A 16,869-nucleotide genomic window follows, 5' to 3' on the forward strand; every position below is an offset into this window, starting at 1 on the left:
ATCGCTTCCATTCAGACAGAAATGGGTAGCAGGTTCATGGGAAAATCACCACCAGCAAATTCTCCTCCAAGCTACTTGCCATCCTGACAAAATATGTCATTGTCCCTTCAGTGTTGCAGGCTGAAAATCCTGGTATTCCCTCCCTAAAGGCATTGTGGGTCTACCTGCAGCAGTTCAAGAAGTCAGCTCACCACCACCTTCTCAAGGGGCAACGAGGGACAGGCAGTTAATCTGTCCAGCGATACCCAGGAGTGAATACATTTATGAAGATGTCATTCCTGATTTCACTGCTGTGACAGCAGACTCTAAAGTTTCGACTCTTCTGCCTGGTCTTGGAATCTCCAATTAGAATTGGTTTTCCCTTCTCTAACTTATCAATTTCCTTTTGCATTTTGAAAACCACAAACAGCCCTTTTTCTTTAAATTCCAGACCTATTTTGAACAATACTAGTAATTTAATCCTTTGGGTAAATAAACACTGTGCCCACTCAAGCAATTTATACCCTTTCCAGAGGATAGTGTCTCAAACTAGGTTTAGTTTCTTGGGGGCTGTTTAGCTAAAGAAGAACTGACCTCTTGTATTCTTTATTTCTGGACGCAAAGATCAGCATTCCATTTGGGATTTTGATTACTTTCTGTAACATTTTGTGATATTTTCATGGATTTATCAGATCTCCAAGTCTATTCGGTCCTCTGCTACTTCTGGCAATTTACCATGTCAAAAGTACTCTCTTTTATCCTTAAAGCCCAAGTCATCTCTATTTGCCGACATTGAAATTCATTTTGTGTGCTCTTGTGGCTACCTCTGATCCAGGAGGCCCAGGGTCACACCCACCTGCTCTGCATCTGAACAGGTTGAGTCATAGAGTCCTACAGCCCTTCAGCCCAAACTGATCCACAACTACCAAAATGGCCATCCATGCTAACCCCATTTCCCTGCACTTGGCCCATATCCTTGTATGTATTCAAACACCTTTTAAATGTTGTTAATGTACCTGCCTCAACCACTTCCACTGTCAGCTCATTCCATATGCCTACCACCCTCTGTGTAAAAATGTTGCCTCTCAGGTTCCCTTTTATTCTTTCCCCTCTAACCTTAAACTGATGCCCCCTCTTCCTCGATTGCCCAACCCTGGGAAAAAAGACTACGTGCATTCACCCTATCCATGCCTCTCATGACCTTATACCTTTCTATAAGATCCCCCCCTCAGTCTCCTATGCTCTAAAGAAAAATGTCCTAACTTGTCCAACCTCTCCCTGTAACTCAGACCATTGAGGTAACATCCTTGCAAATTTCTTCTGCATTCTTTCTAGTTTAATAACATCCTTCCTATAACAAAGTGACCAAAACTGAACAAGTGCATTCTCACCAACGTTCTGTGCAGCTACAAGATAACTTCCCAACTTCTATACTTAATGTCTTGACTGATCAAGGCCAGTGTGCCAAAGACCTTCTTCACTGTCTTGTCTACCTGTGACTCCAGTTTCAGAGAACCATGCACCTGAATGCCAAGATCCCTCTGTTCCACTCTTTAAAGCCTTGCCATTCACCATGAAATTCCTACCTTGATTTGACTTTCCAAAGTGCACTTATCTATATTAAACACCATTGCCATTTCTCGGCCCACTTCCCCAGCTGATCAAGGTCCTGCTGCAATTTCAGATAATCATCCTCACTGTCCGTGATACCACCTATTTTAGCGTCATCTGCAAACAAACTAATCATGCCTTGTATGTTCTCATCCAAATCTTTGATATAGATAACAAACAGCCATGCGTCCAGCACCAACCCCTGAGGCACTCCACTAGTCACAGGCCTCCAGTCCGACAAGAATCCTTCCAGTATTACCCTCTATTTCCTTCCATCAGTCAATTGTGTATCAAATTTGCCAGCTCATCCCGGATTCCATACGATCTAACCTTCCAGAGCAGCCTACCATGTGGAACCTTATCAAAGGCCTTACTGAAATCCATATAGATTTCTACTGCCCTTCCTGGTCACTTCCTCAAAGATCTCCCACTCACATAGCCATGCTGACTACTCCTAATCAAACCTTGTCTTTCCAAATGCCTGCATATCTTAGCCCTCAGAATCTTCTCAAATAACTTACCCTCCACAGATGTTAAACTTACTGGTCTATAGTTCCTAGGTTTTTCTTTGCAGCTCTTCTTGAATAATGGCACATTCGCTACCCTCCAGTCTTCCAGGATCACACCTGTGGCTAGTGATGATGCAGATATATTAGCCAGGGCCCCTGCGATTTCTTCTCTAGGCTCTTCCAGTGTTCTTGGATATATCTGGTCGGGATCAAAAGGTTTAACCATCTTCATACATTCTAATACACCCAATACCTCCTCTACTGTGATATGGACTATCCCCAAGATATCACCATGAACTTTCCCAAGTTTTCATGGCTTTCTCCATGGTAAACACAGAGGAGAAGTATTCATTTGAGGACCTCGTCCATTACCCTGTGGTTCTATGCATACATGTCCTGTTTGGTCTTAGGGCCCTATTCTCTCTAGTTATTCTTTTTCCTTTAATAAACTGAAAGAACTTCTTTGAATTTACCCTAATCTTCTCAGCCAAGGCTATCTCGTGCCCACTTTTCACCCTCTTGATTTCCTTCTTCAGTAAACTCCTGTATTCCCTGTATACCTCCAGGAATTCCCCTGATCCCAGCTGCCTGTACCTGAGTCATGCCTCCTTTTTTCTGATCAATGCCTCAATATTTCTTGTCGTCCAGGGTTCCCTATTTCTGCCAACCTTGCCCTTCACCCTCACAGGAACACATAGACCTTGAACTCTAGCTCCCTCACTCTTAAAGGTCTCCGACTGCCAGAGGTTGACATTTCAACAAAAGCTACATTTGAAATCAGATTGACAATGTTGACAAATGAGTTGAGCCTTCAAAATTTCTTGCGTGCTTCCATCTACAGTGCTAAAAATGCTGCCAATTTCTCACTGGCAAATTAATTCATAAGACATTAGAGGAGAAATTAGGCCATTCAGCCCATTGAGTCTGCTCCACCATTCAATCATGGCTGACAGGTTTTTTTAACTGCATTTTCCCACCTCCTCCCCATAACCTTTGATACACTTGGCAATCAAGAACTTATCTGTCTGTGTTTTAAATATACTCAATGACCTGGCCTCCACAGTTTTCTGTGGTAATGAATTCCCTAGACTCGGCACTCTCTGGCTAAAGAAGTTTCTCCTTATCTCAGTTCTAAAGGGTCTTCTGTGCTGATCCTCAGAATTAGATTAGATTAGATTACATTACAGTGTGGAAACAGGCCCTTTGGCCCAACAAGTCCACACCCTGTGGGAGGAAACCGGAGCACCAGGAGGAAACCCATGCAAACACGGGGAGAACGTGCAAACTCCACACAGTCAGTCGCCTGAGGCAGGAATTGAACCCGGGTCTCGGGCGCTGTGAGGCAGCAGTGCTAACCACTGTGCCACCGTACCGCCCACAGTGTTAATAACCGAAAATTATTGAGTCCCAGCCCTTAACCTTATGGGACACCACTGGTCACGTCAGCTACAAAGTATTCTGGGATTTCTGGTGGTCATGCAATATAAAATACAATCCTTCATCTGAGGTGCTGAATTCCGATGAGATGTTGAAGAAAGGGATGGGGAACGGATGTGAAAGATCCCACTTCGTCATTCGTGAAGTTGAAGTGATTTCCCAGAATCCTGGTTGATATCTATTCCTTCAAACTGTATTTCTCTCGCAGTGCTGATTGAGAGACATTGTTGAATGCAGAAATTTAAGAAGCAGAGGTGACTCGCTGAGAAATGTATAGTTGGTCATTGAGCACTGTGGATCTGATGGTCAATCCTTGTGCTGGCAGTGACAGATTTAGGCCCACCTCATGGTTTGATCGTTGATAAATTGAGAGAAGCTGAACTGGGGGGACTCCATCGCCTCCATCAAAGTGAAATGTGTGTGTTCAGTCTGGTTTGTATTGTGACGGTCCAATGAAAATGTTGCTAAGCTCTGGAAGCACGCACACTCCAGCTGGAAAAAGAGTCCAGACTCACCTTTAAAGCTGAATGTGTAGAACCTCTCCCATTCACTCAAGTTGGTTGTAATGGTTTGCAGCTGTCAATATAGCACAGGAAAATCCCAGGCTCCATTCCCAACCTGTCATAGAATCCCTACAGTGTGGAAACAGGCCATTCAGACCATACTAACCCTCAGAGTATCGCACTTAGACCCACCTCCCTATCCTATCCCTGTAACCCTGCATTTCCCATGGCTAACCTGCCTCGCCTGCACATTCCTGGACACTATGGGCAATTTAGTGTGGCCAATTCACCTAAAGCGCACACCTTTGGACAGTAGGAGGAAACCGGAGCACCCAACAGAAACTCTGCAGACATTGGGAGAATGCGCAGACTCCACACAGCCTCCACGACGGTGGAATCGAACCCGGGTCTCTGGCGCTGTGGGGCAGCAGTGCTAACTACTGAGCCACAGTGCCACCCACCTATGCTGATCCTACTGAAGCACTCGGCGAGAGTTGGGGTAGCAGAGGGCTCAGACTAGCTGTGGCAGCTCAGCAAAGAGGAAGAGGAGCATTTGGCAGGCTTTCCCGTGCTGAATGCTGTCTGTGAGAGAGCCCATGGAAGGGAATAGGAACAGGTTCTGAGAGTGAGGCTGGAGAACAGCCATGTCTGGCAGTGCAGCCAGTCAAAGGAGCAAGCTTCTCATATGCTTGGGTACAAATTGGGTCAAGCCTCTTTTGAAGAGGGAGTCAGATGGGGTGAAGGTAGCTGCAGTGAAATTAGGTGTAATCTTGGCCGAGTCGTGTTCACTTTAATGTTCTGTGCTTTTGTTTTTTGCTCAGCACCTCCAGACCATTCGGCACAGGCAATTTGCCAGTGAGTCCAGGAACCAGGGACCAGCTAAAAGCCTCATGGAACGCTTCCTGCAGGATGTCATCCAATACCACCCTTCCCGGTATAAAGACAACAGGTAAACAAAGGGCACTCTTAGACATGTTAGTCTGAACGCTGTAACTCTCCACCACTTAGCAGCTGACTGTCATGAGAGCTGGTCTGTGTAGCTAGTCACTGTCCATACACACTGCCTCATACTTGCAGCATATAACATAGATCTATGATCTGATTAAGGAGCCTGTGTGAATTCCTAGATGCAAGCAGCAAGAATGTTTTAATAGTTCAAAAAAGAAAGAATACCTCGTGAAGCTCTTCCCATCGCTTTTCAATGCTTGTAAGATTGCAGAACAGTGCTAAGTGGAACTGCTAACAGTTAAAAGAATCATCCGGGTTCTCTCTCAATCTATACAGCACGTTTATTGAATGTAAAGTGGTTTCGGAGCTGAGGTCATGAAAGGTGCTGTATAAAATGCACATCCTTTCCTTTTTTGAGCATTTTGTCTGTTTTGGGGTAGACAAAAAGTATTCAGATGTTAGATGATCCTCCCTGTCTACAGGTGAATGCTCAAATACAGTGTACTTCAAGCTGCCATAGTTTGCCAATTTACCATACCAGTTTTGTTTTTGCCACTAACACTGACATGAACCAAAAAGCTCAATCTTTATTTCTTCTGGAGTGTTGCTTTCCTTGCCACAGAGTCGTAGCGATGTACAGCACGGAAATAGACCCTTCAATCCAACTCATTCATTCCAACTAGACATTCTAACCTAATTTAATCCCATTTGCCAGCACTTGGTCCATATCCCTCTCAACCCTTTCTATTCATGTACCCATCCAGATGCTGTTTAAATGTGATTGTACCAGTCTCCACCACTTCCTGTGGCTGCTAATTCCATACACACACCACCCTCTGTGTGAAAATGTTGCCCTTTAGGTCTCTTTTATATCTTTCCCCTCTCACCCTAAACCTATGCCCTCTAGTTCTGGACTCCCCCACCCCAGGGAAAAGACCTTGTCTATTTACCCTATCCATGCCCTTCATGATTTTATAAACCTCTGTAAGGTCACACCTCAGCTTCTGACACTCCAGGGAAACTAGTCCCAGCCCATTCAGCCTCTCCCTAGCGTTCAAACTCTCCAATCCTGGCAATATACTTGTAAATCTTTTCTGAACCCTTTCGAGTTTCACAACATCTTTCCTATAGCAGGGAGACCAGAACTGAATGCAGTATTCCAAAAGTCACCTAACCAATGTCCTGTACAGCTGTAACATGACATCCCAACTCCTATACTCGATGCACTGACCAATAAAAGCAAACACACCAAACACCGCCTTCACTATCCTGTCTACCTGCAACTCCACTATTCTTGAAAAGAGATATGCCTTGTGCAGAACAAGACATTTTACCAATCAAGACAAAACAAGAATGCCAGATTTCAAATTATCACAACAATTTATGCCAAAGAAAAGTAATATTTTCAAGCCTTGTGTCTTTTTATTTGAATTATTAAAAAGCCTATCATTCCTTAGTTCTTACTCTACATTAGCACCTTGAGCCAATCAGAGTTGACTTGTCTTCTGTTATTTAGATTGTTGTGATTGTTTATTTAAAATTGGACACTTTTGCATTTAGACCATAAGACACAGGAGCAGAAATTAGGCCATTCAGCCCATCAAGTCTGCACTGCGATTCAATCATGGCTGATAAGTTTCTCAACCCCATTCTCTTGCTTACTTCCCATAACCCTTGATCCCCTTGACAGTCAAGAACCTACCTATCTTGGCCTTAAATATACTCAAATGACCTGGCCTCTACAGTCTTCTGTGGCAGTGAATTCCATAGATTCATCACTCTCTGGCTGAAGAATTATCTTCTTTATCTCTGTTCTACAGGGTCTTCCCTTTCATGCTGTGCCCTTGGGTCTTAGTCTCTCCTGCCAATGGAAGCATCTTCCCAATGTCCACACTATTCAATATTCTCTGTTTCAATTGGATCTCCCCCCCCCCCCACCCCCCCCCCACCGTCAACCTTCTAAATTCTATCGAGTATAGACCCAGAGTCCTCAAACATTCTGGAGGCCTTCTAGGGCCAGTACATCCTGAGGCAAGGGTCCCAAAATTGCTCACGATACTCCAAATGTGGTCTGTCCTGAACTTTATGAATGGGTACAGAATGAAGAGCTATTAAAGTCCTGCATTACGAAACTGTTGTTAACATTTTTTTAAAAAAAACTTGTGCTCCTCAGGTCGACGTACATGGATCTGCCGTCAATTAATGCCCCACTTCTCCCCAGGAAGGAGCTCGCGGACATACACTCCTGTCAAGATGACAAGGAGACCATTGGGACCAGAGAGGAGTTGCCCAGCACCGATAACGAATCCATCAGATCAGCACACTTGATGGTTGGGAAGAATGCAGCAGTTTGCAGTCGGGCTAAAGCCAGTGTATCATCTCCAATGCCTATTGGCGCTTCACTGATTCACAAAGATGCCACTATTAAAGAAACAGTGTATGGCGAGCATGTGATTGACATCAGCTCCCCTACACCTAAAGGCATACGCAGGGCTGCTTTTTTAGGTGTGAGTGAGGGTATCCTGTCATACGGTAAAGTGGATCGGCATGGACATCGTATCGGTTTAGGTCTGTACCGACCTACGCCAAGGAAGGGAATAAAGGACCACGATAAGACTGTGGCTGTCATCCAACCCAGATGCGAGCAACGTGAAAACTGGAGTCCTGCTCAAATGAACTTTCCTAACGTCTCCTCAGGGCCAGCTTTGCGGTTTTCCAGGTTGCACAATGTTAACTCTCAGGGCACAGTAGCAGGGTCTCCTCTTCCTCAACTCAGGGACTACACCGGGGCCAGCAGCCCACGCTGCGCGGGTGGGCCAAGCCAAGCCGAGGAGTGCAGGCCGCAGAACAGGAGCACCGTCACTTGCCTCAGTACCCTCAAAGAGGCGAAAATCGTGGACCGCATAGAGGACCTGGTCTCCGAGACCATCGAGACAGTCATTCAGAACTACTGCAACAGGCAGGTGTCGCAATCTCAGGAGAGTGACAGTGAGAATTCAGCAGCGGAGGTCAAAGGGATGCCGACTTATTGTCAGCTCGAGAAGAAAAGGAAAGTGGTAGAGACAGGCCTACAGGGCAGTCTGCCAGGCAGGAAATGGCCTCTTGAAGGAGAGCACCATCCGGGTGTCACTTTGAACAGTAATGACGCGGTTTGTAATAGACAGGCGGTGAGGGATACAGCGTCTTGCTTCAAGAAAATGCTGTCTTTAAGCCTATCCAGTGAAAGGAAAGCAGGGGGACAGCAGCCAGCTGCTAGTGAAGATGGCAGTTCTGGTGGCAGCATCTGTTCCCTTGGTAGTCACCTGGGGCACCTGAAGTCGACCAGCAGCTCCGAGTGGGACACCTCTGTCAAGGTGGAAAAGGACTGCTCGCGGATAGCGAACAAGGACCTGGAGCTCCTGACGGATACCCAGATAACCCTCGAAGACAGAGGCTACAAAACCCAGCTGAGCTCCGTCCTGCATTTCCAGCCAGAGGAGTGCGACAAAATGGAAGAGGAGAATCCCGCCCACACTGCGAACGGCGTGAAGGTGGAGCAGGTGGAAACCAGGCCGCAGCCCCTCGAAGGCGAGCGGAAGCTCCGGTCGCTGCCATACGTGCCTGCGTCGTTCGCGGGGAAGACCTGGTCGGAAATCATGGCGGAGGATGACCTGAAGGTGGAGGCGTTGGTCAAGGAGTTCAAGGAGGGGCGATACTTGTGCTACTTCGACAGTGAATCACTGGCCAACCGCGGAAAGAAGCAACGCAAGAAACACCAGGCCGGCAACAAAGATCCGTCACAGGCCAACTCCAAGGCTTCAGCTGAAACCGCCAGGGGTTTACCCCAGTTGCAGGAGGGCAACGACGAGGCCGAGCTCGAGCCGGGCCCCTGCAAGCCGGAGCCGGGCAAGAAACCGGGCCTGAGGCACTGCCGCCTGGCGTCCCGGTGCCAGGTGGTGAAGGTGAGCCATGGTACCCAGACCAGCGAGGCTGGCTACCCAGTGGTCAAGAAGAAGTCACGGAGGGTGGAGCAGGAGCCTGAGAATGTCTGGGCAGGTGGTGAGGCTGAGGCCGAGGAGAGGCCCGGTGCTAAGGCAAGGCTGTGTTCAGTGAGGCTGCCCAGGGCCTACAGCAAGATCATGAGCCCGGTGCAGCCGAGGACCGTCATCTACGTGCTGTCATCGCCAGATTTCGCGTCGGCCACACGGGCCGCCTGCCACGAGGGCAAGAGGACCTCAAAAGCATCTGATGACGGCGCCAGCCCGGCTAAGTACAAGTACAAGAAGTCACCAGTCAGATACTATGACCCGGCCACCAACAGGATCGTCAAGACGCCGCCAGGCACCCACCACGTGCGGCAGCTGTTCAGGAGCCTGAGCCCGGATATCAACATGGGACAGTTCACCGAAAAGCCGCGGCTCAAGGCCGCAGGAGGTGTTGCCTGTGCTGCCGCGGCTCTCCCGCATCCGGGTAACAACCAGGCCTCAGGCCTGTGGCCTACGACGGCTACTGCTGCCTCATCCTCTTCTGTCAAGGAGCGGCCACTTGGGGAGAGCCCTGGCAGCGAGTGCCCATCCAAAAGCACTGGCACTGCCTCCAGCTCCCGCCAGACGTCACTGTCCCGCTCATTGTTGGGGTCAGACGGGGGGCTAAGGCCTCCGCCGCCCGCTCCTCCTCAGCGGCGCTGCTGCCATCTCTTGTCAGAGGCCAAAAGCGGCCTCCTGTCGCCGCTGAGGAAAGAGACACCCGAGTCACCGTTTGGCAAGCTCCAGGTGTACGTGGGCCCTAGGAGCCGGAGGCCTTTGGACAAGGAGGGCCCGAGGCAAGCCTCCGGGGTAGGGCAGGTGGCGGGGTGTGAGGAAGAGGAGGAGGAGAATGGGGAGGGCGGGGGCAGGGAAAATGGCCCTGTCAGACCAACCCTGGGGCCACGGCCCAGCCTAAGGGGCGCCTCATCCCACTCTGACATGGGCCCACCCACCACCAGCCCCCCACCCAGCCGTAGGCCCCGCCTCAGGCCTGCTTCCAGGGACATCACCTCGGGCAGGAAGGTGGTGCGGAGGGAGGCCGAGGTAGTCATTGTCCCCCGGCAAAGCCCCCGCCAGGCCGCCCGCAAGAGAAAGTGAACCCCTTACCCTACATCGCCCTCCATTTGTGGGGCTGAAGCAGCCTCCTGTCTGTCTCTGACTGTCCACCATCACCAAGGCCCATTTCTCACCTTCCCTTCCCTTCCACTCTCTTCATTCTGAATTGTTGCGTGTTTTTTTTAAAAGTTCTATTTGTACGAAGTACTTCAGGGAATTTGCAGCTGAAACACACACAAAAAGAAATTGCAGCCTGTATTTTTATAAAGAGCCCTGGCGTTTTTTTTTAACAGTGTCTTGTGTTCAAACATTGGAGCACTGAGTGACTTGTTAAGTACAGCACCTCGCACGGTTTTTATTCTTAGCTATTTTGAAACCGGCTAATCAGGCTTGTTATCACACGTGTCTGCAGTAAGTGAGACTTGAACCCGGTCCTTCTGGGTAGGGACAATACCGTTGTGCCAACTTTTAATCTTTATGTTTAGGGTGTTTGGGACTACTTGGTCCACCTGGTCTAAGCTGCTATGTTTCAATTCTCTTCCTCTAACCTCCTCCTGTTCCCCGCATTCTCTCACGCTCTCGCTCTCTCTCTCTCTTTCTCTCTCCCTCCCTCTCCCCCTCTCTCTCATTGAGATTCCCCTTCAACTTAAAGTGTGCCATACTCCCAGAGGAAAATGGGTAGCATTCACATACAGAAAAGGCAACTTGGGCTAAGTTTTTTACCAAAGAGTTTCATCTTACCAAAATGTCCCCATCTCTGAGCCAAGAAGCCCAGAGATCTCTATGACATCTCTGAACGTATTGACTTGAAAAAAGCGAATGTTTTATTAACTGGCACCCCACAGGACCAAGAGTGGTTGATCAAATATTCCGGATAATCAAAAGGTTCACGTGAAAACACGCGCTAATAGAAACGTGATGCTGGGGCTAAACCCATCACAGTTATACTTTATTTACAGCGCAGATCACTTACATAATAATGCAAGTTCACTTCCAAGAAAGCCATAAGACCATAAGACATAGGAGCGGAAGTAAGGCCATTCGGCCCATCGAGTCCACTCCGCCATTCAATCATGGCTGATGGGCATTTCAACTACACTTACCCCTTCAGCCAGAGAGTGGTGGGCCTGTGGAATTCATTGCCACAGAGTGCAGTGGAGGCTGGGACGCTAAATGTCTTCAAGGCAGAAATTGATAAATTCTCGATGTCACAAGGAATTGCTTCTCACTCACCCTCAACTGACGATTCGGACACGACGGTATTTGAGGGGAAATTAACTCGAAATGAATCAACTGTTGATATTTTGTATGGCTGTTCAATTGAACAAGTATATTTACACTGAGTTACATCAATTTTTTTAAAAAGCTATAATAATTGGATAGAAATAATTCAGTAATTTATAGGTATATACGTTTTGCCAGTCTATTGAAAGTGGGGTTCATAAGGTGCTGGTTAAAAGAAAGTTTGTTGTATCCTCACCTTACCTGCCTTTACATTCTAACCACAATCATCTTAGTTTTTGTTTAAAGAAGGCCTCAAACCCCCTCCAAAGAAAAATTCTCAGTTGGATTTATTAATTGCCACCTTGTAATTCTGGCCTCTCTTTATGGGCAATCAGGTAAGCAGAAACAGCTTTTCTGAATCAGTGAACTCTGTTAGTCTTGGAGGCCTGAGTCAGGTGCTTTCACTACTTCTCTCTTCAAGTTGGCAAGTAAGACCCATCAAAGGCCACGTCCAAGATGTCTGCCGAAATCAGCTTGGACGCCCCTGTCCCTGAGGCATTGCTGCCCTTGCAAGAGTCGAGAGCGTGGTGCTGGAGAAGCACAGTAGGTCAGGCAGCATCCGAGGAGCAGGAGAGTCAATGTTTCGGGCATAAACTTCTCCTGGCCACTGAATTAGCATATTACCATCAACAGCGAGATGGGAGATTGTTGTGTTATCCTTGGGCGAGCATGTTGGAGCTCCTTGCGTCAGAGAGCAGTGGGGGCAGAGTTCCTATGTGTGCACATATAAGGCTGAAATAAACAGATTCTTTATCAGTAGGGAGAAGGGCAACAAAGTGGATGTGAGGGATGTCAGGTCAGCCGTGATCCTCTTGAAGAATGGGGCAACTTGGCGGTGCTATTCCTGTTCCTATTTCTTATGATCTGGTAGGAAATGGATAAAGCCATGAAAGCCTCCCCCTCCTGACCACTGTCCGTAGACTCCTGATGGGAGTCAAAATAAAAACGGAAAGAACTGCGGGTGCTCAAAATCAGAAATGCAATCAGGAATTGCTGGAAAGGCTCAGCAGGTCTGGCAGATCCTTCCTAATGCAAGTCCCCTGTGTTATAAAATAATCCTAGCATATGGGTCAATGAAAACTGCTGAGTAAACCATTGACTCTGAGGAAAGTGGCTGGAAACAGGTTTTTTTAATATGTTTCTGTCACTGAGTGCAACCGTTTTCTAAGTCATCTTGGATGGATGTTGGTAAATGTCAATGAACAATGTCGATTCTCTGCTTGGATTGTGCAGGTATCATGAGTGAAATTTTCTATAAAACAAGGCAGGGATTGCATTGCCAGCATCTGCGAGAGTGACTGTGGCCATGAATATTTTCCCACAGGCTCCTCTCGAGCTCCGACTGGAAAACTTGCACTGTGTTATTGTTTATCTATCTGTTGTTGCATTAGAGAATCTACCGTGGAGCTCATTTCAGATACAGTTGACAGCATTTCATTCTCAGAGCAAGTCCAGAGCTTTCAACTAAGTTTGTCAGCTGCGTTTGAGCCACCGCTCCACCAAATGCTGACTACAAGAATATAGGTGAGGTGAATAGCAGGTGTCTTCCCCCTAGGCTGGGGATTTCAACAATAGGGGGCATATCTTTTAAGGTGAGAAGCGAAAGATTTTACAAAGCCATGAGGGGCAATTTTCTTTTATACAGTGGTTCGTCTGCGGAATGAACTCCCAGAGAAAGTGGTGGATGTGGATAAGAGCATTCAAAAGATATTTGGATAAGTCCATGAATGAAAATGTTTGGAGGGATATGCGCCAAGTGCATGTAAGTGGGATTAGTTTAGTTTGGGATTATGGTCGGCATGGACTGGTTGGACTGAAGAGTCTGTGCTGTATGACTCTACTTGATGCTTAGAGCTGTCCACTGATGACATAGATGTTGATTCCTGCTTGCGACTCCTGCTTGCAACTCCTGCAAACTGCAAATTCCACACTGCCGCGCGCTAGGTGACAAAAACAGGCTAAGACACTATTCTGTTGCCGGGTCGACATTAGAGGAGCCGCTCAATCTGTGGTAGAGTTGGCGTCGTAATTCATAGTGGTCTAACCTCCCTTTTGTGAGCTACACAGTCAGCAGTTATAGAATCATAGGGATGTATAGCATGGAAACAGACCCTTTGGTGCAACTCATCTATGTTGACCAGATACCCTAGTCCCATTTGACAGCATTTGGCCAATATCCTTCTTAAACCCTTCCTATTCATGTATCCATCCAGATGCCTTTTAAATGTTGTAATTGTACCCACTTCTACCACTTCCTCTGGCAGCTCAATCCACACACGCACCACCCTTAACATGAGAAAGTTTCCCCTTAGATCCCTTTTATATCTTTCCCCTCTCACCTTAAACCTATGTCCACTAGTGTTAGACTCACCTAACCCAGGGAAAAGACCATGTCTCTTTACCCTTTCCATGCCCCTCATGATTTTGTAAACCTCCAAAAGATCACCCCTCAACCGCTGACGCTCCAGGGAAATAGCCTCAGCCTAATCAGTCTCTCCCTATAGCTCAAACCCGCCAACCCTGGCAACATCCTTGTAAATCATTTCTGAGCTCTTCCAAGTTTCACAACATCGTTTCTGTGGCAGGGAGACCAGAATTGCACACAGTATTCCAAAAGTGACATCACCAATGTCCTATACAGCTGCAACATGACCTCTTAACTCCTATACCCAATAAAGGAAAGCATACCAAATGCCTTCTTCACTATCCTATCTACCTGCGACTCCACTTTCAAGGGAATATGAACCTGCACTCCAAGGTCTCTTTATTCAGTAATGCTCCCCAGAACCTTACCATTACGTGTATAATTCTGCCCTGATTTGCCTTTCCAAAATGCAGCACCTCACATTTATCAAAATTAAATTCCATCTGCCACCTCTTGGCCCATCTGATCAAGATCCCCTTGTACTCTGAGGTAACCTCCTTCACTGTCTACTACACCTCCAATTTTGGTGTCACTTGCAAACATACAAACTATCCTACTTGTATTCACATCCAAATTATGTATATAAATGGCAAAAAGCAGTAGACCCGGTTTTGATCCTTGTGGCACACCATTGGTCACAGGCCTCCAGTCTGAAAAACAACCCTCCACCACCACCCTCTGTCTTCTACCTTTGAGCTAGTTCTGTATCTAAATGTCTATTTCTCCCTCGATTCCGTGTGATCTAACCTTGCTAAATTTGCACATGATACAAACATAGGTGGAAGGGCAGGTGGTATTGAGGAGGTGGGAAGGCTGCAGAAAGATTTATGAGAGTGGGCAGATGAAATACAATGTGGGAAAGTGTGAGGTCATGCACTTTGGTAGGAAGAATAGAGGAATGGATTATTTTCTAAATGGGGAGGAAATTCAGACATCAGAAGTGCAAAGGGACTTGGGAGCCCTAATCGAGGTTTCCTTTAAGCTAAACGTGCAGGTTGAGTCAGTAGTTGGGAAGGCAAATACAATGTTGTCATTCATCATGTGAGGACTAGAATATAAAAGCAGGGCTGTACTTCTGAGGGTTAATAAGGCACTAGTCAGACCACATTTAGATTATTGTGAATAATTTTGGGCCCCATACCTCAGGAAAGATGTATTGATCCTGGTGCAGGTCCAGAGGATGTTCACGAGAATGATCCCAGGAATAAAAGACGAAACGTATGAGGAACCTTTGAGGACTCTGGGACTATACTCAGAGTTTAGAAGAATGAGGGGTGATGTTATTGAAACATACAGAATACTGAATGGCCAGGATAGAGTAGATGGGCAGATGTTTCCAGTGGTAGGAGAGACAGATCCAGCGGCATAGCCTTAGAGTAAAGGGAAGACCTAAATGGAGATAAGGAGGAACTTCTTCAGCTAGAGAGTGGTGAATCTATGGAATTCATTGCCACAGTAGGCTGGGGAGGCCAAGATCATTGAGTATATTTAAGATGAGGTTCTTGAGTATCAAGGGTTATGGGGAGAAAGCGGGAGAATGGGGTTGAGAAACTTATCAGCCATGATTGAATGGCAGAGCAGACTCGATAGGCTGAATGGCCGAATTTCTGCTCCTGTGTCTAATGGTCTGCTATGAGGAACCTCGTTGAACGTCTTACTGAAGTTCATATAGATCATGTCCACTGCCTTGCCCTCATCAATCCCTCTTTGTTACTTCTTCAAAAAACTTAATTAAATTATTAAGGTATGATTTCCTACACACATAGCCATATTGACGATCCCTAATCAATCCTTGCCTTCCCAAATGCATGTAAATACTGTCCCTCAGGATTCCCTCCAATAACTTGCCCACCATTAATGTCAGGCTCACCAACTTATAGTTCCCGAGCTTTTCCTTACCCCCTTTCTTATCAAACGCCTTACTAAAATCCATATACACCATATCAATTGCTTTACCCTCATCCACCTGTTTGGTCACCTTCTCAAAGAACACAATAAGGTTTGTGAGGCATGACCTACCCTTCACAAAACCATATTGACTATCCCTAATCAACTTATTCCTTTCTGGATGATTACAAATCATATCTCTTATAACCTTTTCCAAAACTTCACCCACAACTGAAGTAAGGCTCACTGGTCTGTAATTACCAGGGTTGTCTCTACTCCCCTTCTTGAACAAGGGAACAGTGTTTGCTATCCCCCAATCTTCTGGTACTATTCCTGTAGACAATGATGACCTAAAGATCAAAGCCAAAGGCTTTGCAATCTTCTCCCTGGCTTGCCAGAGAATTCTAGGATAAATCCCATTCAGCCCGGGGGACTTAACTATTTTCACACTTTACAGAATTGCTAACATCTCTTTGTGAACCTCAATCCCATCTAGTCTAGTAGTGTGTATCGCAGCATTCACCTCGACAACATTGTCTTTATCCAGTGTGAATACTTATGAAAAATATTCATTCAGCGCTTCCCTATCTCCTCTGACTCCACGGGCCACTTCCCACTACTATCCTTGATTGGCCCTAATCTTACTCTAGTCATTCTTTTATTCCTGATATACCGATAGAAAGCTCTAGGGTTTTCTTGATCCCATTCACCAACAACTTCTCATGTCCCCTCCTGGCTGGGCCTTAGATCTCTCTTTAGGTCTTTCCTGGCTAACTTGTAACTCTCAAGCACTCTAACTGAACCTTCACATCTCATCCTAACATAAGCCTTCTTCCTCTTGACAAGAGCTTCAACTACTTTAGTAAACCATGGCTCTCTTGCTCGACCACTTCCTCCCTGCCTGACAGGTACATACTTATCAAGGATACACAGTAACAGTTCCTTGAATAAGCTCCACATTTCAATTGCACTCAATCCCTGCAGTTTCTTTCCCCATCCTATGCATCCTAAATCTTGTCTAATCATATCATAATTATCTTTCCCCCAGATCTCACTCACCCTGCAGTATATACCTATCCCTTTCCATTGCCAAAGTAAACATGACCAAATTATGGTCACTATCACCAAAATGCTCACCTACCTCCAAATCTAACACTTGGCCTGGTTCATTATCCAGTACCAAAGCAAATGTGACCTCACCCCTTGTTGGCCTGTTTACATATTGT

General features: G+C 46.6%; 1 protein-coding gene across 4 annotated transcripts in view; it reads left to right on the forward strand.

Moving 5' to 3' along the window:
* zdbf2 (zinc finger, DBF-type containing 2) overlaps nucleotides 1-10,337 on the forward strand; it is a 30,198-nt gene extending 19,861 nt beyond the window's left edge. For all 4 annotated transcript variants that reach the window (XM_043693325.1, XM_043693327.1, XM_043693326.1 and 1 more), the window contains 2 exons: nucleotides 4,861-4,988; nucleotides 7,161-10,337. In XM_043693325.1, coding sequence (XP_043549260.1) covers nucleotides 4,861-4,988; nucleotides 7,161-10,089 — 3,057 coding nt within the window. In that variant the 3' untranslated portion in view covers nucleotides 10,090-10,337. The remainder of the gene's footprint in view (nucleotides 1-4,860; nucleotides 4,989-7,160) is intronic.
* Nucleotides 10,338-16,869: the final 6,532 nt, after the last annotated feature.

Source organism: Chiloscyllium plagiosum, chromosome 7 (genome assembly GCF_004010195.1).
Source record: "Chiloscyllium plagiosum isolate BGI_BamShark_2017 chromosome 7, ASM401019v2, whole genome shotgun sequence".
Taxonomy (NCBI): domain Eukaryota; kingdom Metazoa; phylum Chordata; class Chondrichthyes; order Orectolobiformes; family Hemiscylliidae; genus Chiloscyllium; species Chiloscyllium plagiosum.